The 27712-nt window shown below is 38.8% G+C and overlaps 1 protein-coding gene across 1 annotated transcript in view; it reads left to right on the top strand.

Moving 5' to 3' along the window:
* Positions 1-27712, top strand: part of ADAM12 (ADAM metallopeptidase domain 12) — a gene marked incomplete at its 5' end in the record, with an annotated part of 183204 nt that overhangs the window by 75288 nt on the left and 80204 nt on the right. Inside the window, 1 exon segment of the mRNA XM_084526031.1 lies at positions 25660-25738. Coding sequence (XP_084382157.1) covers positions 25660-25738 — 79 coding nt within the window.

Below are 27712 nucleotides of genomic sequence, written 5' to 3'. Positions count from 1 at the left end.
CAGTAATTACAGGAAACATGCAAAATAACAGTTGTGAAGGGTTCAATTAAACCCAAAGAGGAAGGAAGCCTCTGAGACGGAGTTATCCGATTTATTGCCAGCAACACTCTTCATCTATGTGTTCTCTGCTAAAGATAGTGGTAGCTTTCATAGGGCCTTTTGTGACACAGGAGTTGAGATCTCACTCTTTTAAGTTTAATTTTTAAAATATTGGTACTCTGTAGAGTCCTAAGTGTTTGGCATTCTCTAAGGTCCTTTATATGTTTCTGCCTATCCCCTCCATGGGTGCAGTAAAAAGTGCCAGACCATCCTGCACCCATGGCTCCTAACTCATCTTGCGTTGTCCTGGGACATGCATTCCCAGCAGCCTTTTGCACCCTGAAAAAAACAAAACAAAACAAAACAAAACATCTCTTACAACATCTGATCTCTTTGTTCTTGTTTGCAGGAATGACTCTAATAACATTTCCTTCCACTTCCATGTTGGATATTTACACATAGATGCATATAGGATATGAGATCCAACACAACAGTTGTATTTTCCTGTCTGACCTTTTATTTATTCCAGGCCACTGGATGATGTTCAGTTGTGCCTGTGCTGGAGCAGCTGGCAGATTTAGCTATCCGGGGCATGCTTTTTGCTTGGCAGGACAGAGTCAACTCCCTGGGCCGCCACAGTGCTGCCTGACATTCCTGGTGAGCTAACTCAGACCTTCCACAGAGGTCCAGAACAATCTTCCTTCAGTGTTTTTCTTTCTTATTTTTTTTCTTTGTGAAGCTCTTGGAGCTGTTAAGCTGTATCTCTTTCTTCTTTCCTCTGTCTTACAAGTATTCTAAATATCCTTTGAACCGCTCTCCAATTTGACTCAATTTTCTGTTATTTTGGGGGCATTTTTCTTGATTCTCTCAATTTTGGGTAATTCTTTCAGTTGTCTACTTTTTATTATATTCAGAGACTTCGATGAATTATTTTCTAAGGTATGATCCTGTGTTCTTCTACAGTCACTGCTTTCCAAGAAAAATCTCCCTCTTCTTCCTCAGAGCTCTGCAAGTGTATTCTGCATTTATACCTTAATAAGAATATAAAAAACATAATTGTTATGGAGATGTTTCTAACAGATCAATGTCTTTGTATTTTGTTGCTCTAGTACACCTATTCCTTGAAGTAGCCCAATTAGCAGTGTAGGCCTTTCTTTTAAATCTCATAAAATTCCTTCCAAGTTTGAGTAAGCTGCCTATTTCATGTTTACTTCAAAGCTGTTGATCACAGTGCAGAATAACACAATGCCTGCTACAAAAACCCTGTGGAATCCCACTAGGAACCAAAGAAGAGCATTCTTTGCTGACACTAATTTTTCGAGTTCTCTTGCTTCACTAATCCATCTTTCATTTTGAATGTCTTGAACATGGATCTTCACTGTACTATACTAGGTCAGATGCTTTATAACAGTTTAAACCATGTAATCATCTTTATAAAAGCAAACACGTAATCATATCAAAGAATGAATTCAGGTCTGTTCAACATGACCTATTTTCCTCAAAAAAAAAATGCTGACAAAGATTGAGTTACAAAATTTCCTTTTGCTTATAATTGTTTTATAGGTCTCAGACTTTTTAAAATGCTAGTTCAGTGGCTTTCTGCCTGAATCCATGTTAAGCTCTTACATTCTTGACAGGGAGAGCAGCTCATAGTGAAAACCCTGCAGGCGTAGTGCTATTATATTGCTCTGCAAATAGGAGTAGGTGAGCTGGAAGTCACACTCAGTTCAGTGTCTTCTGCAGCCATCTGATAATAGGGGAAAGAAATAAAGGTCAATTAGAGATGTGAAGTAAAAATAAAAAGCATAGCAGATGGAAGCTTCTGTGATACTACTTTAAGAAACAAGCTGCAAAGATGTTAAGTTATTGAAGGCTTAGATATTAAACAGCCTGGATTTAATAGAGCCCCATCAACATTTCTCTTGCCTGTTGGATTGGCCTCATTATCATGTTCTCTTCTTTTGAATTGAAATACAATTGTACTATTATTATTATTTGCCTATAATTTTTAGCCTGTTGAACAGTGCCTGACTGGCTTGGCTTAGGGTTTTAAGATGTACTCAGCAGTTGGTCAAACTCTGAGCCCCTTGGTATCAGAGACAGAATTTCCATCATATATTCCTTTCTAAAACCTCAGTTTCTTAATATAGGAAGTAAATGGGTACCATTCAGATAGACATAATAGTGCAGAAGAAAGGCTGGAATAGAGCTGAGGAGAAGAAAATGCTGAAGGTATGAGACAGAGTATAATGGGAAGCTGAAGAAGTCTCTTCAGTAAGGTGCATCCAAGATGATAAGATCAGAGTCTATAAGTGCAAGAGCAGACAAAGTCTCTTTCTATAGAATTATTTCAAAACTTAGAGCTGGAGACATAGACATTAAAGGATGTCAGAATTGAGGTCTGGCTGCTTTGTATTGCCTTTGTATTGCATGTCTGTACTTTACGAATCACTTGAAAGTCCTCCTGAAGAACAGGGTATGATGTATTAAACATGTATTAAAAACGTGCTTTGCAATACTAAAATAGGGAAGATAAGTTATAATTTTAACCTATTTTAGGTGGTAATGTAGAAGGTTATCATTCAACTAATGAATTGATATTAAAATTGAGAAGTAATTTGGGTATCTCCTCTGAAAAATAAATGATTTTGAAAGCTCTCATTTTTTGAATACTTTATGTAAGAATTGTTTTTACACTTGAAAGCAAAGGTAGTTATTCACTTGTAACTCATCCTGTGAATCTGAGCTTTGTCTTTTGATGAAATGGGACCAAGGTAATAGATAAGAGTGTACATGTAATAATAATCTTTTTAGATGAGTGTTTGGAAGCATACTGTGAATGAGAACAAAATAGAGTCCATTTTCTGCCATTTTTCTTTTGTGTTCATGCTGTTGCTCATTCTTTCTTACTGCTTAAATATTTTTTTAAAGGAATGATTACTAAATATTTTAATAGAATATCTTAGCTGTTGAAGGTTGTCTAAAGGTACTGCAGCATGAATACCTTACAGTACAACATCACATTTGTCTGAAGACAACTGTCTAAAAGGCTACACTGGAGTTTCATTTGGAAAGCTAAAGATAAAGGCATTGATGCAATCCTAAAATAAATTGACAGTAAAAAGATGTGTATTTTTATATAGATAGCAGTAAATATATTTTAAGTTCATTAATTAAGTCACTTGTAATGGCATACATTGAGGTGGGTTATTATTTGGGAATAACTTTGTTTTCACATTTTCCTTCTGTGTCTTCTGTCTTACCAGAAATACAGTTCTGTTTATTTCCTGAATTCCTAAGAGCTGTGCAATAGCCATAGAGCCTTTCTCTACTGCTGATCTGATGGTATGGTTTGTGTTGGAATTAGCAGTAATCAGAGTAACCACTTAACTAGGATTTTGCATTATCAGAATAGTATGTGATGTTATGTAGTCTACTCAACTTTGCCTGCAGCTTTAGCCAATACACATACATAAATGCCCATGCATACCCACGTACAAATTCCCTTTTCTCCTCTGACTGGAGTTCTCCATCATCATATCCATGATGTTACTGTCTACTGTCCTCTTAGACCTGTTGTGCAGGTTTCTTCATCTGACCATAGAAGGTCCTTGCTTCAGTATTTGTCCCCTAACACTTCTACAACTTTAGTATTTTTTCATTTTCCTGTCTTGAAGTTGTGTCCAAATTAAGCTTAGATTTTAATTAGGAATTTTATTTCCCTTTAAGAGCTTGCATTAGATGACTGATTTAAAATAGATGTAAAATTCTTCACGTTGTGTAACCAGGAAACCATGTATTTTCTAGCAGCAAACTCCACGGGGATAAATGTTGAAGATCTACATGTACCACTGTCTAGTCCGCAGTACTGGGGCATGACACCCTAAGTCCATTTCACAGATGAGGAAACTGAGGAATAGGACATATGAAGAGAGCTTTTGAAGGTACTTCAGTAGAGGAGTTAAGGTCAAACCCAAAGAGTTCTTGCTGTTATTTTTCTCTTTTGTCTTCCTCATTAATGACTATTCACAGGTATTATTTCAGATATTTCTTGTTTAGTTGACCTTTAAGTATCACATGTACTAGTTTTTCCTTCTTTTGTTTTTCATCATATTAAGGAAACCTCAGTGCATGTTTCAAGGATGGTGGATAAATAATTATTCTTGTAAGGGATAAAAAGGTTAAGTCTATCATAGCACTTCCCAGTATATCCAGCAGGGATGGGTAATTATGTCAAAGGACAGACTCTTCAATTTTCTTAGCAGTCTTCATGTAAAACGGCAAAACTCATTCACCTTCACACAGTGAGATACAATTGTAGTGCAATTCCATAAGCAAAAGTCTGCCAGTAGCTCTTTGTACTTTAACCCTTGACTTATTTCATTTTACAGTGACGAACTGATACCTTTACAAAAGCCTTCACCTATCATGAGCACCATCCTCAGTCTATAGTAGTCAGACTAAAGGCTTTTCTTGACAATTTTAGTCTGTCTTTCTTTTCTCAGGCTTATGTTGAAAATTCTGTTCTGTTATCAACTAATGCTTTAAATCCACTTATAGTGACTCAGCATTTTACAAACCCACACAGAAGTCTAAATACTGTTAGTATTATTGAAGCTTGAGATATTAACTTTATAGAACAAAGCAGTACAAAATAGTGAACTAGCTGCAGTTGCATGTTTAATAAGTCATAGTGGTTGGCTTGAACTGACTATGAACATTTAGGGGACCACATGGAAAAGATACTTGTAATCTGGAAATTGTGTAACCACTGACTCCTCAGAGTACCATTTGGACCACTTACATAGGATAATGATCCTCTCTTGTACTGTACCACAATTTCTATTGCTCCTCTGCACTGCTTGGCTTAAGATACTGGAGAGCCTGAATGTTATGGAGATCACTGCTACCACAAACTGCTGGGTTAGGTAGCACGTGGGGTTGACTTGGAGAAGATAGACAAGTGAGGAACTGTAGAAGCTAAACATCATTTCCATGGTGCTGATAAATTGCTATAAATAACCTGTGAAGTCTCTAAACTTTGCTTTGTCTCTAAGGTTTCTACAGTCTTCTGGTTTTTTTCAGAGACATATTTTCTGTGTCTTATATTTACTCTAAATGTATCACAATTTCTCTATAGATTTTTTCTGTTTTTCATTGTGTTCACCCATCAGCCTGATATTCAGCAGCGCAGGGCTTGCCCGTTTTTTTGGAGGCAGGAACCAAGCAGTCAGAGGACACTACTTTCTTAGCCACTTGGGCCAGATGCCAAGTGTCTGAAGATAGTTGTAGAGAGAGAATTGGTAAAGTTGTAAGAATTAAGAAGCCAGATTTTATTTTGTTTGTTTGTTTGTATGTTTGTTTGAATTAAAAACCTTAATTAAAGTTTGTTTGAATTAAATTAATTAAAGTTTGTTTGAATTAAAAACCTTTTGTCTTTCCTGTGCCTACAGAATTACTGCCAAACATACAGAATTGTCTGTGTTTCCTTCATGATAGGTTGAGCCATACTTTTGCCTCCTGGTGTTTTGCTTTCATGCTCAGAGGAGCCAGAGTTTTCATGATTTTCCTGTCTTCTCTGCATGGATGCAATAGCCAGTGCAGTCCAGATCATGATCTCGCGCTTCATAGGTACTCAGAAAACTAGTACTCCCTATTGCTCTTTGTGTCTTAAGGATGGTTTCTTTGTTTGTTAAATGGGCCACTGTTATGAGTCACTTAAAAAGCTTCAGCCATGTGCTTAAAGACTTCTCTGAAAAAAAGCTGGAAATGAGCATGTGTTTTTACTTAAACGGGTGCTGAAATCTCAGTTGGATCCTAGCCATAATACTGCAGTTTCCTATTTAGTTTTGTTAGGCTTTACCCATTGGGAAGAGGAGGAGATGTTTTTCAAAACAGGAAAATGAAATTGTACCCCCATACACACCATTGGCAGGAGAATAAAGGGAAAAGAGAAAAATTGCAAATACTCTTCACTGCAATTCAAATTGACTAGACTTCATTTTCTTGGCCTTAGTTCACTGTTGGGATATTTGATGCATGCCTACATCTGTACTGAGACAGTTTAGCTCTCCTATGTATTATCTGATATGATATGTTTCTGGATGTCTGTCTTAAATTCTGTCCTGTCTGCTGGCTTACCCCTTTCTTCTTCTGCCTATGGATGAGCCATGTTTGCTATAATGCTTTGAGTGAAATACTGACCCTGATGAAGACAGCTTGGCTTTTGACTCCACCAGACAGGTTTTTATCTCATGTGTCAGAAAGCAACTGCATGACCTGTAGCATCATCTGCACCAGCCAAGTGTGAAATCAGTTGTATGGAGCAGCTACTATGCTATAATGAGGAAAATAATTTCTCTGTGGAAATAAAATATTCATGTTATGGCACACCTGCTTTCTAATAGAGACATACAACAAGAAAGGATTTGTCAGCCTTTCTTCTTCGCTGTTACCCCCAACTGACACCTCATAGTAAATATGTGATAGGTTCAAGGCTCTGCTATAGCAAGAGCCGTGTCTTCATGAACAAACAGCACTCCTAAACATTGATGTTTGCACAGGGGAAAAAAAAAAAAAAAGGTCTGAACGGTCCACCTGGAGCTGCATCAGTGAATGCAGGCTGACCTGTAATGTGTTTGTTACACATCACAGCTTTGTCTGATATTGTAGCCCTTAGAATGACAGCTTCTCTTCCTCCCCCAATTTAGGTGTTCTTTTTTGTAGATATTTTTAAATCTATACCACTTGAAAGATGTTGTTTTCTTGAGGATTTCTCTATTAACCATTATGTTCTTCACGTCTGTGAATCTAGGAGCAGATAATTATTAGGAAGTAGCAGAGCTTAAAAAGATCATGGCACAATTTTAGTTTTGCTGGTGGGCAAAAATGCACAAGTGGTCTGTCAGTATGGACTGCAAAGTGTGTCTTTCTGTTACCTCAGTATGGTATAGATGCCATAAGCAAAATGTTTTCTTCCTTTAACTAGGAAGTTTTCCATAGCAAATCAGCAAATAAGTGCTACGATTTAGCAATTTTACATCAATTTGCCTTTCAGATTAATCTTTGACATCATGAATTTGGTGCTCTATGGGAAAGATACACTGCCACAGAGTGAATTAGTTCTATTATTGCACTGACTGCAGTTGAGAAAAATAGGCTCATGCCTTCGAGAGGACAGAAGAGGAATATTCTGGGAAATAATTTGAACTGATATTGTTCGGAGGGTAATATTGCTTGACATATCTGTTATGACAGCGGAAGATACGATGAAGCATGAAACAGGAAAGGAAAAGACAGTTTTTAGGCCAACGATGAGATGAAACCATACTACTTATGACAGCTGTTGGCAGCATGATATCACTGTCCTCAAGCTTTCTACTAATCTGGAGTATTGGAAACTTCAAGATCATGTTTGTTGTGTATTTCTAGAGATCTTGTTAGGGGTAATGCTCTCTGACAACAGCCAACTGTAATTGGCCACAGGGATTCTTCAAATAGCAACAAACATACAAAACATCATCAGTTTCTTGCTGATCCTTTTGTAGAGTGTTTGGTCATTACTTTCATACTGGAACCATTTGCTTCTCAAAAGTTATAAGACTTCCTTGTTTCCACACCATCAAAACAAAGAAATATGTGAAGGCATATAACCAAAAGCAAACTCAGTGAAATGCAGGGGAAAGCCTTCTCTTTAGTAAGGTGCAGTCACAACTGAAGCCGGTCTGTTGTGTATCAAGCCAGCTTTAAAAAAAAAGCTTTTAAGTAAACAATATATTTTTTAGTCTAGATAGTTTGGATCATCTAGATATTTAGTTTGGATAGCAGCAAACTGTCCAGTGGCAAAACCTCACAGAAAACTGATGTGCCTTCCAGACACACTAGTGGCTATTTTTCTGCCACCTAGGCTTTCAAGGTATTTTTGCTGAGGTTCTGCTACCTTTCCAGCTTTTACCCATCAGGAAGTTGAGACAAGCCAAACACTCTTTGGTCAGGTCTTGTTAAAGTTTAAAATGCCTTTCTGGCAGCTCTCTCCGTATCTTGGCAGGTTTGGGTCTCTGTAGCAGCTCTTACTTTCCTGTTTCAGTGACACTGTACTTTGAGCCTCTCATCTATCAGAAAGAATATGAAAAATTTCCTCTTAGGAGAGCAGATTTCTGGAATTCCAGTGCACTGTGATGTTGTTTTTTTCTTTGATATGCTACAATAACTGTCTCACATTGAGTTCAAAACAGTTTCATTTGTTTACTGCCTGATTTTTATCCAGTGATTCAATCTCTTCTGCATTCTATTTTTTTATTGTTGTATCTTTTTAGGCTGATATGAAACACCATAGTTCAGTAGGGGATAATGCAGTTCTGTTGAATTGCACTAATATTTAGGAAATATTACTTCCTGTTCATTTTGTAGGTGTGTCAAAAATATGTTTATGAACCCAAGTATATGCATACAGTTGATGCACTCTGTAAGAATAAAAGGATTTTTCAGATCAAGGTAAAGAAACTAGAGGACCACCTTCCAAGGAAAACTTCCTCATAGCTCTCAGTGCTGAAAAAACAAGTATCTTGGGCTGCAGACCAAAGCTTATCTCTCTTGGCATGTTACAGTATGGGGAAACAGCACGTCTCAGAAGGTCGTGCGAATTGCAAGCCATTGCACTTTCCAAAGTACATCTGGAATATTCTTCATCTCTGGAACATGACAAATTGGAGCAGACCAAGGGGAAACCCAGGACCTAGCAGATAGGCCTTAAAGAGCAGAATCGTGCAGAGGTATTTCATTAATGGCACCTAAAAATGGTAGGGCTCTGATAGCAGCAATTGTCATAAAAGCTCCTACCCTACCCAAAAACCAGGCAGGGTACATATATTTTTTAATTGAAATGAAGGGCCTGACTCCCATTTGGATAATTAGGCCAAAATTTGGATGCTCTGAACGTGCAGTGAAAATTAAATTGAGAAAAAACAACCATTTCCCATAAAAATAGTTGATAGGCAGGGAAGAAAAACAGTTAGAGCAGTAGAAGCATGTCTCAAAGCATTACTGACACTTGGAAAACTGTACATACATCTTTTGTGGTTGTTGCTTTGATTTTCCTGGGTGTTTATTTTTGTTTCTGTTTTTCTTTTATTCCTTTTATTGCATTAGCTAGCTGTCTGAAATGCCAGACTAACAACTTGGGAACTGTTGAAGTTTGCCTGCAAAATGTGGAAGCCAATTTTAGTGCACCCATCTATAGCCTGTCCACTTTGTCTACCTCAGTCTTGCTCTGCCTCCTCTCTCCTAATACTGTGAGAATATCTGGGAATTTATACGCTATCTCCTTCCTGCTCAGACTGATAACAAAATAGACAGTGAGCAGAATTGAGGGGGGAAAGGGGAATGTGGCTAGATTGAGCGAATTGGACTATGATATCACTGTCTGATCTGCAACAAGCTCATTTTTTCACAATCTACACATCAGCCATCAGTTGCTAAAAAGCTTTCCATTATTTCAGACAAGGATCTAATTAAAACCAGAAGTCTAGAGGGGAAAGGCTCAGTATACCAGAACATGTTTCCCAAACTGTTGAATTCTCTGCTATTTTGTTAGTAGTTCGGATTGTGTCTTCTGCTCCCTCACCTAACTGAGCTGGGTTAAATCTTTGTATTCATTATATCTAGCTCTCCCTGACAGCCTGGCATCTCTTCTGTAGTGCCTGCTTTCTCTTTAACCTTTGCCGACAACGCTGTTGTAGGCTTGTCCAGCGTTGGGTAGCAGACAGACACACGAGCATTACAAAGTCTCACACCTTCAGCCTGTGATTCGTTGTTTGGGCAGCTGGTGCTGTACTGATAACATTTTATCTCCTGCTTTTTGCTATGGAAGTATTGTAGCAAACTCCTGTGGGGAAACACAGCCTAACATCTCTCATCAAACCGGATAGAATCATGATTTCTGTGTCACTATTGCCCTAATAACAGAGCCTGGTTTACATTAAAAATATATATATTTAAGGTATAACAATGGGCAATAAACTGTCACATATTTTCCTGGACATAAATAAATTAAAAGGATAAAAATACAGCAATTTACAGGAAAGTGCAATAGATAATTGCACATTAATTATCTTGAGCCTTTTGTTGTGTCTTGACAGTTCTCTTTTGGTGACCTCTTTCAGAGGGGTTTACTCTTGGGCTTTTGGCATTTTACCTCTCTGTTAAGAGCACTTTCTTGCTTTATCCATTAATATCCAGCACAAAAGCATAGAGGAACATGTGCTGGTTTGTGTCTGACTCATACTCAATAAAGATAATTCTGAGTGGTTTGGAAATAACCAGGAGATAAAGCAAAAAAACAACCTAATCTTTTCATTTAATTAATTAACATTTCTTTTGACGTTGCAGATTTAAGGTTGCAATATTTTCCTTTTGGATATTGACAGGCATTAATGTATGGCTCCACATTCTCTGGGTTTAGGTTTCCCCAGTTTGCTGTTGTGGGCAGAGGTTTTGGTGCTGCCAGAACAGCCTGGTCCCAGGCACTGCTCTTTCTGTGGTCAGGAGGAGGCAAATACAGGGAATAGAATCACAGTCTTGTCTTTTTGGACTGAGGGCTACGTGTGCCGCAGCCGAGTCTGAAGACTGTAGGCAGAACTTTTAACCTTATGAATTGATTGGTCACGAGCGCTGTTTCTTTGACTGATATGCATAGGCAGGGGAAAACTTTTATATAATGGCTTGGGCTTTCTAAAACATGGTTAAATAATTTACATAAAATCCAAATCTGCATGTGAAATAGTCTCATGAGTCAAGGGTTTATTCACTGCAAATTCATTCCGTGAGTGGGAGGAAACCTAAACTGTCTTGGGTAAAACGGCCTTCATAAAATATGGATCCATTTCCTAATATTTATATCATATTCATCTCATTATGGTTTTTTGTTTTCCTTTTTCTTTCCTCAGTAGAAAAGTACGTCACCACACCCTTGTTAACTCTGCTTCATGTGGATCTTAATACCGAATTACAGAAGATTTTTTATGACCATATTGTTAAATAGACTCTCTCTGATTTACCAGATTATGCATTATAACAGGGCCATTAAAAAGGCATGTATCTGTAATTGCTTTTTAATCCCATTTGCTATGTATGGGTAATTTTAGTTTCAAAGTAAGCTGAACAGTCCTGTAAAAACATAAAACATTTGATGATAAAGGTGTGCCAAGGAAAGTTCATCATACAAGACATTATCTAACTGAAGCACTGTTAAGGCTCCTAGAATCAGACGGGTTTCTATGTACAATGCCTTATACTTGTACAAGTCAAAGTCAGTGTTATATTAATTACTACAAACTCATAAACAGTCCATTATATATACATATATGGGTTTTTTTGATCATTGCTAACAATTTTGGTAACAGTTCCAGATATGACAGACATAGCCAGGTACATGAATAGTAGGAAAAAAAAAATGTTTAAATTGGTATTAACTCAGGGCTCTGTGGAAATGTATGCCTTACATTTACAGAGCAATCCAACTTTTTGCATGGAAACCATCTTGTTCCCAACACAGATGAAATTGTGTTAGTTCAGAGGTCTCCTAATGGGTTTTGCAACTTTCAGCATATCACTTATATCTCAGCTTAATTAAAAGGATTCTCTGGAATCCTGTTTAGTAGTGGTTTAGGGTAGTTTCTTGAAAGGAGATTTGTTTCTTCACTCTGGCACCTTCTAAGATAGCAACACCTACACAAAATAAAACAAAATAAATACTGCCAAGATTTCTCCACTCAAGTCAGTAGTAGTAGTGTACATCTGCCTAATTAAGTATGAATAACTCTTTGTGGTGTAAAATTATGGGATATCATGTGCCTATATGTAATAAACAAATACGAGAATGGCAAAAATCTAAAGTTTTTTGTTTGTTTTGTTTTGTTTTAATGCCTGCCTTGACTGATTTCCTTAGAGGAGATGGATTTTTCAAAGGATGGTTACCTAGGTGTCTCAAGTGTCTGAAGTAATCATTCAGTTTTAACAGTATTTTTAACATGTACAAAAACATATAGTGCCCCCAAAATGTCTGTGTGTATGTGTGTGTGTATTCACATAGCATTTCTGCATGTGTGACTCAAGTCTGTATATGGGAATAGTTTGTATATATTTGTGTGAAACTTTATTTTCTGGCAAATGAATCTACATTAATTCCTAGAACCCTGAGAAACAAGATTTTGCAGTATTAGATGGGAAAACATTTCCATAAAAATGAAGCATACTTTTAATTATCTGTAGTCATTTCGATGAAATCTATAATGAGCTTGATAAATGCTGATGCTGTAGGCATCATTTTTTTCAAATGACAGTAGAACGAAAAATATCTGGAAAGGCATTGTGAGCTTATACTACATGGTATTTTTGAGGTCTTGGTTAGTAGGAATAATTAAAATGACTTATGTAAGATAAGTGTCATATCTCTGTCAGCAACTAAATGTTAAATGTTATTATAAACTAATTACTTCCTTGAATTGAAAAGAAAATTATTATTTTGTGTCTTAACTGCTGAAGTGTCTGTTCCTTCTTTCACCCAACATCTCTACCAGCATATCTTCAGTGATTTCTGTGCAATAAAATGCCCTCAAAGTAGGTAAGAAACATGCTGGGACCCTGGGCCAGCAGGAAAAAAAAAAAATTCTAATGTCAATAATTTCCTAAATAAGTAAAAGTTGAAGAGCAGATGCTATGGAGTTTTTCCTTGTGTTCCTAGCTACAGACTTGCTGCTGGAGTGGGAAGGTGGGTTGCTCCTGCTCCAGTAGCGCAGCCTGCCTCTTCTCCCTGCATCTCTGTACCTGCAGCTCTGCTGAGCCGCTCTCCTCACTAAAACCAGAGGCACTAATCTGATGCTTACCTGCAGTCATTTTCTGTTGAGTTAATGTGCTTAAGTGGTTCAGAAATGGTCCTAATGCGTGGAAGGGTCAAGGAATTAGATACAGTTGAAATGCACAGCAGAAAGAGAAATGAAAAACAATACCCAAACAAATGAAAAAGCTAAAACTATTTTTTTAAAACCTCTTACCCTGGTGCCCAGATTTTTCCGCCCATTCTTCCTCTCCTGCCTAAAAAACACGAACATGGAGCTTGACCAGAAACAGGGATGATGGCTGTTGTTATCTCTATTATGGGCCCCACTAAGTCACATCTGGTGGAGCTGGTGGCCTGATGGCCTGGCAACTGCTGGCCTCATATACTGAGTTGTGCTACCCCCAGGTTTGAGGTTTTTTTAAAGAAAAACACTGATGTGGTTGTGTTGATTTTTCTCATGTGTCTTGCTTACTAAGAAAAATGTAATTCCTGCTTAACAGCATAATAACAAACATAGGCATGCAAGAAGTGATGAAAGGAGGGCTATGGAGGAATAATGTGGGGAACAGCAGGGGGAATGGAAAGATGATGAAAGGCTGAGGTATAAAGCAAGGATTGTAGGAAAAGTAATTAAAATGAATAAGAAAGAGGAAAAGAAGGAGGATTATTTCAACCCCCATCCTTTTTCTTTCATTCCTCCACCCTATAAACTTACTGGTAGCTTGATACCCTTGGCCCACACTTTTGTTCTGCAAAATTACTGAATTACCTCATCCTAATTCCAAATCATATGTTGCAGTAGAGTTAGTTGGAAATGAGGCATCATCCTCTGAGAGTATAGTCTAATGTTGCTTGAAAAATCACTCTGGGCTTTCCTAGGTCACCTGCAGTGCTGTTTGCCAACAGCTAATTCAGTGTTGGGGATGAGGCCATCGGCAAGGGCAGGAGCAGCCCCCATCCTTGGGGCTGGATGATGGAGGGTGTGCTCCTTTCAGAAGTGGCTCATAAAACATGTAGTTACACCTTTGTGCAAGAAATGATGCCGCTAATGAAGCCAGAGAGTGGCTGTGTTTTTTTTGTTGGATTGGAGGACTGTCAACAGGAGGCCATGATCTCACAAAGCTTTGCTTGCTCTGGTTAGAATAACCCTTACACACTTAAAAAACACACGAGCAGTCCTAATTGGTCTCCACACAAGCATATAGGTTACTGAGATAGTGGGCATCATACTGGCTCTCTTTTTTGTCCCAGTAAAATTGTGCTAGGCACTGGAATCACTGCTCTTACCTATTGACTTCCACAGGAGCAGACTTTGCAGCACATCATGCTTTCATTTCTGCCATTAGCCCTAACACATTGCCTGCAATCTGCAGCTGCAGTCCTCTTGTGTTGCCAAATTGATTTACTTCATGCAAGTTATTGCTCTAATAAGAAAGGAAGATTGCAATGGGTAGTGAGAAGACTTGTGAGCTCTGGATTAATCTCGGAGTCTCTGCCCTGCAAAGGTATTCCATTCATCCCTGGCTCGTAAAGCATCTGAGGCAGAGAAGGAACAATATCTGGGGGAAATGTAGCATGCTTACCCTCTTCATGTGTTACTTCAATAGTATTGGTCACTATTGGGGGTAGAATATAGGATTAGGTGGACCTTTGAGCTGGCAGTTTATGGCAATCTTTTGGCTTTTGCACATGCTTGCATTTAAATGAGCATGCATACCAGATCCGTAAGCTTGAGACCAAAACAAAGGTTTTGCATAAAGGTTTCCTCATACACCTCTGCTTTCTTCACCCAGAATTTTAAAATGTTAGTGAGAGAGGCAGTGAGGCGTAAGGCAAAATGAAGGTGTATCTGTAAAAGTCAATGGTGTTTGACAAGTGAAATTTGAGTACAGCCTAATTAGGGCAAATACCTCATTCTTGTGGCAAGGAAAAATTGTGGCTTTAGTAAAACAAAAATATTATTTCATGTTTCACTGAACTGGCAGAAATTTAAGTTAAAAATGCAAATGCAAGCCTGTGGGCATACACTCAAAAGCAAGAAAAAGTTACGAGGATGTGATTTTCAGTGAGAGTCTAAGAATAAACCTAAGCTCAATGACTTCTTGTTAATGTTAGAGCCTGGCTTTCTAACTTTGTAAAAGCAGTGCAGACGCTTGCATGTAACCTTTTGTAATCCCACAGTACATTTTACGTTTTGTTAGTTAGTCTTTAATAAATTCTGATTTTTCATTGGAGTTGCTTAAATTTCTGTGTTTAAAAATTTTACACATTAAGACTACTTTTTCTGGATGCTTTGAGTTCTCTGCTCTTCTAGAAATGTTGAGATGAAAGCATAGTTAAACAATTTGCCTGATGACATCTGTTCAGCAGTATAATCTTACTTGGCTACAAATGACATTTAATTGGATGAAACATTTCAAATAGACTTTGACAGCTTTCCAGCCCAGCATCTCTGAACTTACAATTTAATGAAAATATGCCATCCTAGAAGTGTCACGGGGACTATAAAGAATTTGTTTTATGAAAGGCAGCACTGTGAAGTTAGATAAGAATGCATTAAAATATTATGTCTGCCACTTGTGATATATGTACTTCTTAGCTTATGAAACATCTCAATATTTTCTAATGATCTTTTGAGCCACAATTTTGCTGGTATATCCTGCGTCGCTTGAACCAGTAACTGCTATGCTGTATCCTGCATGTAAGATCAGTATGTTAAAAAAGCCCCTGCATTATCTTCTACAAGTTTTAGTGGTAGAATAATAATAGGAAGTATGCATTTCATAAGAAACCACAGTACTGTCATCCTTGGAAGGGGAGCCAGAAATTTCAGAGCCGTGTTAGTCTTTAGTCTAGCCAAAGCCAATTGAGAGTACTCAGAGCTGTGTAAATTTGTCTGGGTTCAGCCTGTAGTGCAGCAGTGCACATTACTTTTGATCTTTGCCATAGCTACTTCGGAGATGTAGTAGTTCAGTAGTTATTTCCAGAATAATTCTTTAACTTTTGGCATGTTACTTCAAGGTTTCATGGCCACTGCCATTACTCCAAATTAAAACTCCTCAGTGTAGCTAACAGTAAAATATCTCTAAAGAAGTCAGACTACATAGTCTGCCTAAAAGGAGAGGACTGTATTTTTCCATCAGAAATCAGTTAGCCAATGAGCCCTGTCATCCCTCCTTAGCTGAGAGCAATTTGTGGCCAGTGGTATTCTGGAGCCTTTAGTGAAGGTGTTTGCTTTTTATGGCGGGCTGCCTGGCTGAGCCAAAAACATGACTTCTATTATGCTGCTACACAGGGAAGCTCAAGGAAGCAAGGACTGATATCACTCACGAGGAGTGATAATTCTAGGATTAGAATTATAGGATAGTTCTAGGATAATTCTGTGAGAGAGATGCTGAAACTGTCAAATGTTGCTCTAGTATATTGGAGTTGGTCAGTGAGAGACAAAGTCAGAGCGTCTTGAGGTTCACACAAGCTAGATGGTGGGAAACCAGTTCTGAGTCTGGCTTTTGGCAGATGCAAGATGAGCAGTGTGAGTCCAGGCTCACAGCAGTAAGCAGTACCATTCCATCTTCTGCTGGAGAAGCGTCACTATATCTGCAAGCTTTCTTGTGAAGACCCCAAAATGGAGTTTGTTTGTACAAAAGCATTCCATGTATGGACTGAAATATCACCTTGGTTCAGACCTATTGGTTAACAAGTAGCTCAAATAAACCCTAACAGATATTCATTCAGGGACCTAATTTTAGTGAAAATATTCTTCCTTGCTGGGGTTTGCTGCTTTTACTATTTGTGCTGGCTGTGCTTTTGGAAATCTAGATATGTTCACTTTTATTTTTACTTTTATTTTAGACTCAACACTAGTTGCATCTCTTATGAAAATTCTTCAACCTCTTGAAGCATTTCCTGCTGCCACAATCCTGTATGGGGTAGCAATTTTCAGGCTTTATGCTGGGCTGTGGACAATCTACGATCATTACACACAGAAGCCTAATCACGTTTTTTAGTGGAGAATAACTTTTTGGGGGTCCCTGACTCAGGTACAGAAACAACAAGATTGTTATTTCATCAGATATTTTCCAACTGAATATGACACAGAGTGAACCCTGCTGGTATTCATCTCATTCCTCTCTTCATGCCGTATGGGTCATTTCTTCATAAAATTTCCATCTGAGTTGTAGGCTACCTAACACTGTCCTTTTATGACCATGCTGAGGGTTTTGCCCAAGCGTACACCATTTTAGGGAGAGGACATGCTTTTACACATCTGGTTTCTTGGAAAACACACTGTGCATCTTCTTCTAAGGGAGAACATGCTTTCACCACAACACTCATTAGCAGTAGCCACTTCATTAATCTTTCGGAATTAGAATGAAAAAATAAATACTATGGTTTTGGCAAGTAAATGTTTGCTGTAAACATTGCAATGAGTGATGGAAGCAGAGTGTGCAGCCGAGAGCCTGAAACAGCATGGGAGGCCACTGATGTGCTTAATTTCATCTCAATCTTTCTCTATTGAAGATTAGAGAGGTAAGGGTTATGGTTTATTTTCCTAGCAGTCAGGAAACAAGAGAGATCTCAATCACTCATTGATTGCCAGCTCAGGAGGTGGTGTTCTCCTTTAGTAGTTCGGATTTGTTTGCTTAGACTCTTCCATGCTTTTCTATACATGCAACCTCATGTAGTGACTAGTTCTGAAGACAGCACTTATCTTTAAACAGTGTGCTCATCTCTCTTATCTCCCCGTCCCAGCAGACTGCAGAGCAGCTCCCCATGACAGTGTCTGTGTTCTAGCATGATGAGGGACAACTCAGAGCATGTATCTACCATTTGACATAGCAGCAAGTCCTTAAGAAAGTTTGCTCTTTCTGTGTCAGATACTATATCACTTATGCAGGGGGATGAGGGTGGGATTTTAACATGGATTATAGGAATTTCTGCATCCAAACAAATGTTTAGAATTACAGATACCCATTTTTAAATGTAGCATATGACCAATTCAAATCATTTATCCACAAATTGTGTAAAACAGGCCAGAGGCTACTACCATAAACTTTATATTGAAACTTCGGATGCTTGGTTGATTCCCTAGCTATTATAGTTTTATTTTCCTCCCCTCTTTTCCTCAGAATTGTTGTGCTAATTAAGCTTTGTGAATTTTAATCTCTCAGGTTCTTCAATTATGACATTGCAGTCCCTCTATGGCAACACACTGGAGTGTAGCAGATAGGATATTAAGAAGTGGAGGCATTCAATGGGAAAATGTCCAAAAGCATTTCAAATCACTTAAGATAATTAAATAAGGGGAAAGAATGTGGCATGTTTAAGAATATGTGGTGGTTTTACGAATGGGATGATGTTAGGTGCCTATGCATGGGAAACTCATTACCCATGCTTCACTCATTTGTTATGTTGTAATGAGAAAGAAGAATTGAAAAGTTGCACTGCTGAGCTTGCTTCTGTGAATACCGGGAGATTCTTGCACTGAGAGAACCACTGCAGACGCAGCAGGCTTAACAAACATGCTTATTCCTCTAAATAACCATTTGAAGGAATACAGCAATTGAAGAAATAACAGCTAACTCCACTGTAAAGGTCAAGATGACCTGAAGTGTGATGCTGAAGAATTAAAGGAGTATGCTGGTGTCACTAGGCAGAGATGTAGATGACTTTTTTTTATAACTTCCTACATGGCATCCTGTTCCTCTCTTCTCATCTCCCCCATTTGTAGGCTAAGTTTAAAAAGCACAGCAGGAAGGTTTTTAGTAAGAATTTGTGTAACAGAGTAAGGCATTACTTGGACAGGGAAGAAAACAGGTATTTTAGCATTCAGAAGGAGGAGAAATAGTAACGAACATAAGTAACGATCAGATAGATCGTCTGTCTGAGCTGTAGGCAGCATATCTGCAAGAAGCAAAGTAACAGGTTTGAGACAGCCTTGCACTACCAGTGGCTTAATAGGACCAGTGCTCCTATAGAGTAGCTAGACAGCTGACTCACTGTTTAAGAGGTCTTAGGAATATTCAGTGTTTTTCCTAAAACAACAGTTCTTGAAGTAGTGTAACTACATTAAGATGTTAATCAAAACAGAAGTTAAGCAGAAAAACAAAATCAAGAGCATGAACCCGAGAGGTATAAAAGCATATGTCCAAAGCCCAATAGGTTCGGAGTAGCTTCTCTGTATTTTTAAAGCAACCATGTCAACTGCATGAAGTTTAACAAGGCCAAGTGCCAGGTCCTGCACCTGGGGCGCAATAACCCCAAGCAGAGCTACAGGCTGGGAGATGAGTGGTTGGAAAGCTGCCAGGCAGAGAAGGACCTGGGAGTGATGGTGGATAGTCGGCTGAATATGAGCCAGCAGTGTGCTCAGGTGGCCAAGAAGGCCAACGGCATCCTGGCTTGTATCAGGAACAGCGTGACCAGCAGGGCTAGGGAGGTGATCGTCCCCCTGTACTCAGCTCTGGTGAGGCCGCACCTCGAGTACTGTGTTCAGTTTTGGGCCCCTCGCTACAAGAAGGACATCGAGGTGCTTGAGCGGGTGCAGAGAAGGGCGACGAAGCTGGTGAGGGGCCTGGAGAACAAGTCCTACAAGGAGCGGCTGAGGGAGCTGGGCTTGTTCAGCCTGGAGAAGAGGAGGCTCAGGGGTGACCTTATCGCTCTTTTTAGGTACCTCAAGGGAGGCTGTAGCGAGGTGGGGGTTGGTCTGTTCTCCCACGTGCCTGGTGACAGGACGAGGGGGAATGGGCTTAAGTTGAGCCAGGGGAGTTTTAGGTTAGATGTTAGGAAGAACTTCTTCACTGAAAGGGTTGTGAGGCACTGGAACAGGCTGCCCAGGGAAGTGGTGGAGTCACCATCCCTGGAAGTCTTCAAAAGACGTTTAGATGTAGAGCTTAGGGATATGGTTTAGTGGAGGGCTGTTAGCGTTAGGTTGGAGGTTGGACTCGATGACCTTGAGGTCTCTTCCAACCTAGAAAATTCTGTGATTCTGTGATCATAACCAAAAAGTGCATTGCTGTGATGATGGACTCCAGAAGAGAGATGTGTAAGTGTTACCATATTTGAATCAAGATACAAGATGAGGGTTAGGGGCTGCATTTCCACAGCCATCCATCCTTGCCACAGAATGAGGAGTCAGAGTTGCAGAAACAAAAAACTATTCATACAAGCCCATACTGTCAGTCTTGCAATGTGTATGCAGAGCACTCAAAATCCTTTCTTAGGCATGTCAGACCTCAGATCAAACAGTCTACAAAGCTGTGTCTCAGATTAGAGGCTACTTTACACATCCATGATACTTAAAAGAAAACACAGAACTTCTAGAAATTTCTTACTATCCCCATTTCAGGCATGAAATTCTAATTTTCAGGCATGAAATTAGACATTTTACATAATTGTCCAGTTCCTGCTGCACATTAACTTGTCTCAAAGTCCTGGTTAATGACTGGTGGCAGTAGGTGGATACCCCACATCCCTGGGAGTGTTGGGTGGCTTTGAGCTGCATGCCACAGAGCTCCTGCCTGAGAAGAAGCCCCAGGACCCTGCTCACTCATTAGTACTAAGAAGGCAGTACTAGCAGAAGCAGTGATTCATTTAAAATAAAAGTAAAATAATTTAAAAGGAGTCTCTTCTTCCTGCCCTGGTTCCTCTCTGACACAGAGGCCAAGTTTTATGCTCTGTGTCATGCCAGAGCAAGACATGTTCCTTGTAAGATGCATAGCAGGGAGTCACACTTCACACAGGACTTTGAAGAAACATCTACCAGACTGTACAGATATCATACTGTCTGGCTATAAAGCAGCGGTGTTGAATCAGTGTCAGTCCAGTCTCATAAAACAGCTTTGAGAGACAGGTCCCACTGCCTGCAGCTCCATTTTGATGGGCGACAATGTCGGTGTCTTTCCCCTTATATCTGTAATGTAAGGGGATGACCTGGTACAGTGTGGGTGACCAAAGAAGTTTCATCCTAGGAGGCAGATTGAAAAACAACTCTATGCGCTCTGATGCTGTTAGAAAGAGATTTACTCTTTAGTCTTTCCTCTACATATTTCTCCTATATCACCACGGGGAACCCTGGTGCCTGCTCCAACTGTGATAATGCTTAGATTTTTCCTGAGCAGCCCTAGCACAACAGTACACAGTTCTTGTCATTTTTTATAGCCTGTCATGCTATACTTGGCACATGGCTAGCTAAGGGAGAATTTGATAATAATCTGTACCTCTCTGAATGATATATGTACCAAGAACGAAAAGCAATTGTTTCAGCTAGTAAAAGAAGTGTAACTAGGAAAAACTAGAAAAAGCTGAATATCAGGAAATGCATCATGACAGTAACATTTGTTGGAACGTGAAGTAATCTCCCTTTGAAAGTGGTGGGATCAGCATTGCTTTTGACATTTGAAGCTCAATGAGACAGAACCAAATTTGATCAACAGCATACTTGGCTTCCAGGGAAGCTGTCTGCATGATCCACTAGATTTTTTCCATCTCTAACTTTGGCGCCTCTGTCTTTCTGACACTCCCTGGGTGATGAAATATCATTATAACCTTTTGAAATAATATATTGGTACCTAGAGAGCAGAGAGTGACATTCTCATTTGCAAGTGAGAGACAGTGTGTTAAATTACCATTCCTTTTCTTAAATGGATCAGATAAGAGTTTGCTGTATTTAAAGCAGGACATTTCCCCCCTCCCTAAACAAGACTCCACATCGTGGGGGCAGGAAATGTAAGGGTTAGAAGTTTAAACAGCATTCATCATATTCCCTGAGGCTCAGGTTAGTGGAAGTTGCTTGACACCTGAAAACATTTCAGCAGATTTGACAGGTAAGTTTCATGCTGACTTACAGAGGAAGACTGTGCTGTGTCTGTCATAGATCAGGAGGGATAAAAGTAGTCCTGGGCTGTCGAAGCTTCTACTTGTTAATTCAGCTCTGGGAAGTGTGAAAATATCCACGGTGCTGACAAACACAGTGACTAAATACATAAGTAATTTAACTCAAGAATCACACTTTCACATCTTTGAAGAATTAATTAGAAAGTAGTGGTGTTCTTTTAATTGATTTTTTTTTTTTTTAATTGTATCCAGCAGTTGTTGCTGTTCTTGATAACATTTGTTTCCACCTCTTCATGCAGTGCAAAAAATTGATAATTGTCTGGTACTGCTGAGCATTGTAGCTGGCAACATTTGAAACTCCAGACATGGTGATGAATTGTGCTATGATATATTAATGTTATTTTGATCCCTGCTCTTTCAGAATTACATTGATCCAATTAGGTTAAGTAGCTTGCCATCTAAATTAATTTACTTTCCTCTATTAATCTCCTTTGCTGTGGGTCAGAAACAGAAATGTAAATCAATCTATTACATTGCATATCTTTTTTGCGGGAGGTAATTAAATTACTGAGTAGATACATATGTTAAATTTGTTGTTCAGTATGTTAAACATCATTGCCAGAATTGCAAAGTGAAGTGGTGCACACTCAGTTGTGGAATTTGAGTGCTTGTTACACTTATTTCTGATAACCTTTCACGAAATGCCAGCACATGACTTGCTGTCCCTGGATACTAATGCTGCGTGCTTATTCTGCTATACAACTTTTAAGATATTAGACGTTTCTGAAAGTGGGGATAACAGCTTCTTTCTCTGCCAGAAATTGTTGGACTCTCCAGCGACATGTCTTGTACAGGTCCCCAACCTTTACAGTGGGGAAAAAAATCTTTCCTCTGGCTTGCTCTCAAGCCTGCGTTAGCACCATACGTGGCAGGAAAACAGATGTCTTAGCAGTGATGTCTTAGTTAGTAAACCGAAAGAGCGTTAATGCAGACCCCTGAAAAATCTTTCTCATTTTCTTAAAAAGGCCCTTCAGCTGTACTCGAAATTTCCATGATTTGAAATCTTAGTTTGGCTTCTACATTAGGGCATAGTTTAAGTTTTATTAGGTTAGTCCAATAGCAGGACTCCGTCATCTTGGTGTTCTTGCCAGCCTTTTACTACTCACACAGGGAATTCTCATGTTCAGTTGGCGTTTTCATCAGCCTAGATAGGAAACTCATCCTGATGAAACATGCCTGGTAGGGAGATGGATGACAGCAACGCCAGAAGTTTGCTCACCTGCTGCAATTCCTCACTTTAGTAAGTAGAACTGTCCATGAGAGACTCAAATGAAAATGAAGCATTGATGCAAGGGAATGAGATCCAGTGCTTGGAAACTGAACATTGACAAAGCCAAGCTAGATTCAAAGTGCTGTGTTTTTACACCGAGTGTAATTAACTGTTAAAAACTTACCAGGCTTGTGATAGCTTCTTCATCATGCAAGATCTGGACAAGGACTATGTACAACAAGAAAATGGACAATCCGGTTCCATCACAGCCACTGAAGCAGAAGAATAATTCAAGTCAAATGAGCTATGTAATATGACAGGTCAGAGTGCTGATCACAGCGCTCCCTTCTGGTATTAAAATCTACGAATCCATGAAATATTTTCTAATCCTATGCCTTAGGGTAGAACCAACAGCAGAAAGGTCACCTATATCATCATTGCTGTCAAACGCTTTGGAAATAGCAGAGCAGTGAGTTTATTGCTCAATCACTTTGTCCTTATGCTACATCTGTTACCTTATCCCTTGCCTGAATTTTGTCCCATTAAATAAAAATTGCTGTGGTATCCAATGTGAAATATCGTTTCCAAGAAGTGCACAGCAGAACTCTCTTGGCTTCAGCAGCAATGGGATCTTACCTTTTGCTTTGACAAAGTTAATGAATGCCTGCTAAGCATGGAACTTGCAGTGTAGTTATATAAATAATAATGATAATTAAGAAAGCAGCTGCTCTTTGTGATAATGAGAATGACAGTAGGAAGCTGAGATACAGCACACTTCATTTCAAGCAGCCCTCCCAGAGGCTGCAGGCACAAGGGCTGAGATAAGCGTGGGTGTCAAGTGCCACCCGAGGCACCACAGGGTGCCAGAGCTGTCCTCACAGGGCTGCTTGGTGAAATGGATGGAGCATCTAAAGTGACGCTGGGTGCTCGCTTAGGCAACCGAGTCCTGCTGTAGGTGTGGTGGATGGCTGAGATCCAGAGCAGTTCCTGTACAGCCTGCAAACCACTGCAGTGTTTTAACATTCGTTATCTATTAATATGCTAATATTTCTCACAAGCTGTAAAATGTGAATGGAGAAGTTGTGCTTGAATACTTATTGTGTTGACCTTTGCTGTCTTCATCCTTTTATGTTGATATTTCTTTCTTTCTCTCTCTTTTTCTTTTTCTTTTTCTTTTTCTTTTTCTTTTTCTTTTTCTTTTTCTTTTTCTTTTTCTTTTTCTTTTTCTTTTTCTTTTTCTTTTTCTTTTTCTTTTTCTTTTTCTTTTTCTTTTTTTTCTTTGTCTTGTTTCATTCACTTTTTTTTTTTCTTTCTTCTACCTTAAGATAAGGACTCTTAAAATGGGTTTCCTCTCTAATAATTGTACAGTTCCTAGCACAATCAGGTCCTGAAGGTCCTCATCTTGGCTGAATGTTAATATATTCCAGATAAATAATGACAATAACAAAAATTAAATGTTCATTCATGTTCTAACTTTAAAGTTTATATGCATTGCAACAAATGTGTACCAAGACTATGTATCAGTTCACGCAATATATGTGCAGCATTAATCAGATTTCAATTTAAAAAGTCTTTCTTCAAGTGAACATCCCAAAGGAGAAGAGCATCTCTGCAGTGGAACAGAAGTTTTTGAACCCCTGTGCCAAAGATTTTCTGTAGTCTGAACTCTAGAGTCCATCAAAGATGATGGTGGCATTTGGTTTTGGTTACTTTTATATTGCTTTTGCATTTCACTACAATGTCTGTCAAAACTCAAACATATTTGTGCTGAGGAACATAGTTTTAATGCCTGTGTTGAGAGTCAATGTGGATATGTACTATTCCTTCTGGCCTTGTTAGAAATGCTCTTTGGATGAGGAGTTGAAAAACAGACCAATAGCAGACTGTTGCCAAGGCAGGGGCTGCTTTCCCTGTTCCATGTGTTTACTACAAAAGGAAACTTTTCATAGTTGTCACACACATACACTCTTTCTGGGCATTTCTGGAAAACAGAAATTGCAAGTCAAAATTCTTGGTATCATTGTCAAAGACAGGAGGGGAAATGTGGACTGCATGAGAACAAAATAACTCATCACATGCAGGATACTTCACTGTCTCCTGAGACATCATTTCAAGTTGTTAGATTTCCATTCATGAGTATCCTTTTCAGATGCTCAAAATAAATGCAGTAGTCTGACTTCTGTAATTTTCTTGAGGTGATTTTCCTTAACTGTCAATGGAAGAAGTTTGTTGCATTTACTGAGAGCTAACCTAGGCTTTGCTGGTGACTTGCTGATGAAAAGAGTAGACTATACAACAACCTAACAAAGGGAGAACATTTTCCTTTTCCAAAAAACACCAATGCTTAACAATGTTCCCCATGTCTAGATTACAGATTTAATGCAAAATGTGTTGAAAATTATATAGAAGAGTCAGTACCGACATGTGCTGGCATACAGACTTCATTTGGAAGACAAAGCAGTCTGGAAGCCCAGACTTTTCACAATTGATGAAGGAAGTGCTCATGCACTGCAGCTTCAGTGTTTGGAGCTATATTTTCTCTTAGTTCACACACAGCCCCGGTAGTCACTGTATTGTTAATGTTGTGCTTTGATTGCTCTCTCAAACAGAACCATTAAAGGACAAAGTCAAGGTGATGTGGCCTTAATATTACCTGTGTCCTCTGTTGTTTTTTTCCTTTTAGGGGCCTGTTAGCCAGCAGCTTCACAGAAACACATTATTTGAAAGACGGCACTGATGTGGTTCTCTCACGCAATTACACGGTAAGGCTAGTGTTTCATGGGTAGATGATGCTTCATCATTAAAACCCAAAGTGCTCTTTGCTGGGATCTGAGCCATGGGATGAAAAAGCAATACGAGTGATCTTTTTTTATTGTTGCCTTCTGTACCTTTTTGACTGCTGTGATCATACGCATCAATTTTTAGAGAGAGACTTTAAAGGGAAACTGTGGGGTTTTAACCAGGTGACTTTTCATTTCTGTAGGATTTATTCTGCTTCTTGGAAATATAGCCATTAAAATTTTGTAATAAGGTAGCCATTGTTGAGTAGTTAAGGAGGAAAGTCCTGGTTCAGTTAGGAAGAAAGCCCCAAGTTAAGATAAGCTCATGTCAGTGGACTGGAAGGCCTGGGTGGCTTTCAGCACTGGGAATCCAGTTTGGGGAGAGACGGTGGTTTGTTCAGGTGTGTTTTTTATCCCAGCCCATAAGACTGCTATGGATATATGCGTGTATGTGTGTGTGTGGCTAATATGCTCCTTGTTAAAATCAGCACAAAAAGCTTTTTATCATAAATAATTTAAACTGCTTTTTATAAATAAAAAATGCTTTAAGGCAGTAATGTTTTTGTCCTCTGACAGTAGGAACGCCTTAATTAGAAACAATGCAGCAAGTGATTTTAATTACAAAGTTTATCTTTTATCTGCCTAAGTACTTCCAGCTCCTATGAAGTATTTGTTACTTTACATTATTTATTTATTAACATAGTCTGAAGAAGCATCATGCTTTCTGTTCCCACCCATAATGGGCTTTGCTGATATCAGTGAAAGGCATTATTTCTGTGCATAATATTTTCCTTCTGAAGAAGCATCTTCATTATAGCCCCAGACCTCCCAAGTAAAGTAATCATTTTGAAAGCTTTCAGTGCTTTCTTGTTTCCTGGGTGCTCATATCTTCTTCAAAACCTGTTCAGTAGAAAATAGTCATTTGTTTTAGAAACAGGGAAGCTGTAGACACTCCATAAGGAAGTAAAACATACACAGTACTTTGTCAGGGTTAACTACGTTAACATGAATATGAGTATGCCTAATGATAGCTAGGCTTTTCTTACAATAAAAAAAGAAAAAAATAATAAAAACTGTTTAGATAATGACAGTAAGTCCTGAATAATACTAGCAGTTCATTTTGCTGCCTAAAAGAATTTTTATTTTTTTTTGAGACCAGTGAATTCATTTTTCATTAAATACTGCAATATGGTTTAAAACAGATAAGTCTCTCTGATTTTATTTCTACATCTCTTCTTTACTGAGGACATCAGTATAGCTTGTAGTTGAAACCAAATCCAATTTCTCATTGAAAATTTGCTTAGTCAAATTTTGCCTGGAGGTCAAACCAAGGTGGCTTTGTGGAGCTGTAGCTTTGGGGTTTCTTTAACACATTCTAGAGCCCAGGTTATTCTTCTGCTCTGTAGCACTTGAAAAATTTGCAGTTGTCAAAAGCTAGTCATAATTAAATGATCTCAAGTACGGGTAGAATACTTAAGTATGACAAATCATCCATGGTAATTATTTGTTTTTAGGAGGCTATCTATTTCATATACTGGGATACAAAAACGAAAACCTTTTTTTTTGGGGGGGGAAGGGAGGGGAGGAGGGAAAGGGGGAAGGAACCTCTTGCAGTTCAGTGGAGTTACTGAGCTAGAAATCAATTTTCTACCAGTCCAATTGCAGGGCATGGTCTGATAAGTTTACATTTTCAGTACTGAACTTGCAGGAACTTTGGCTTCATACATATAGTGTGTGGATCTCAGAGAAGTTGTGAAATGGGCCACAACCAGGAGCTCAAAGTTAATAAAATAACAACTTGTGTGTGAGAGGGAAAGCAATCCGGACCTTTGCCATATTCACTCTTTGATAAAGACAGCTCTCTGCAGCAGCAGTCTGTATAGGACGAGATATCAGCTTGCCCTTTCTGTTTCACTGAGTACTTTGGTTAACACCAGTGATGCTAAACCCCAAAGA

Source organism: Aythya ferina, assembly GCF_964211825.1.
Source record: "Aythya ferina genome assembly, chromosome: 7".
Lineage (NCBI taxonomy): Eukaryota > Metazoa > Chordata > Aves > Anseriformes > Anatidae > Aythya > Aythya ferina.
The sequence above is the reverse complement of the archived record's forward strand: the minus strand, read 5'-3'. Positions and strand labels throughout refer to the sequence as shown.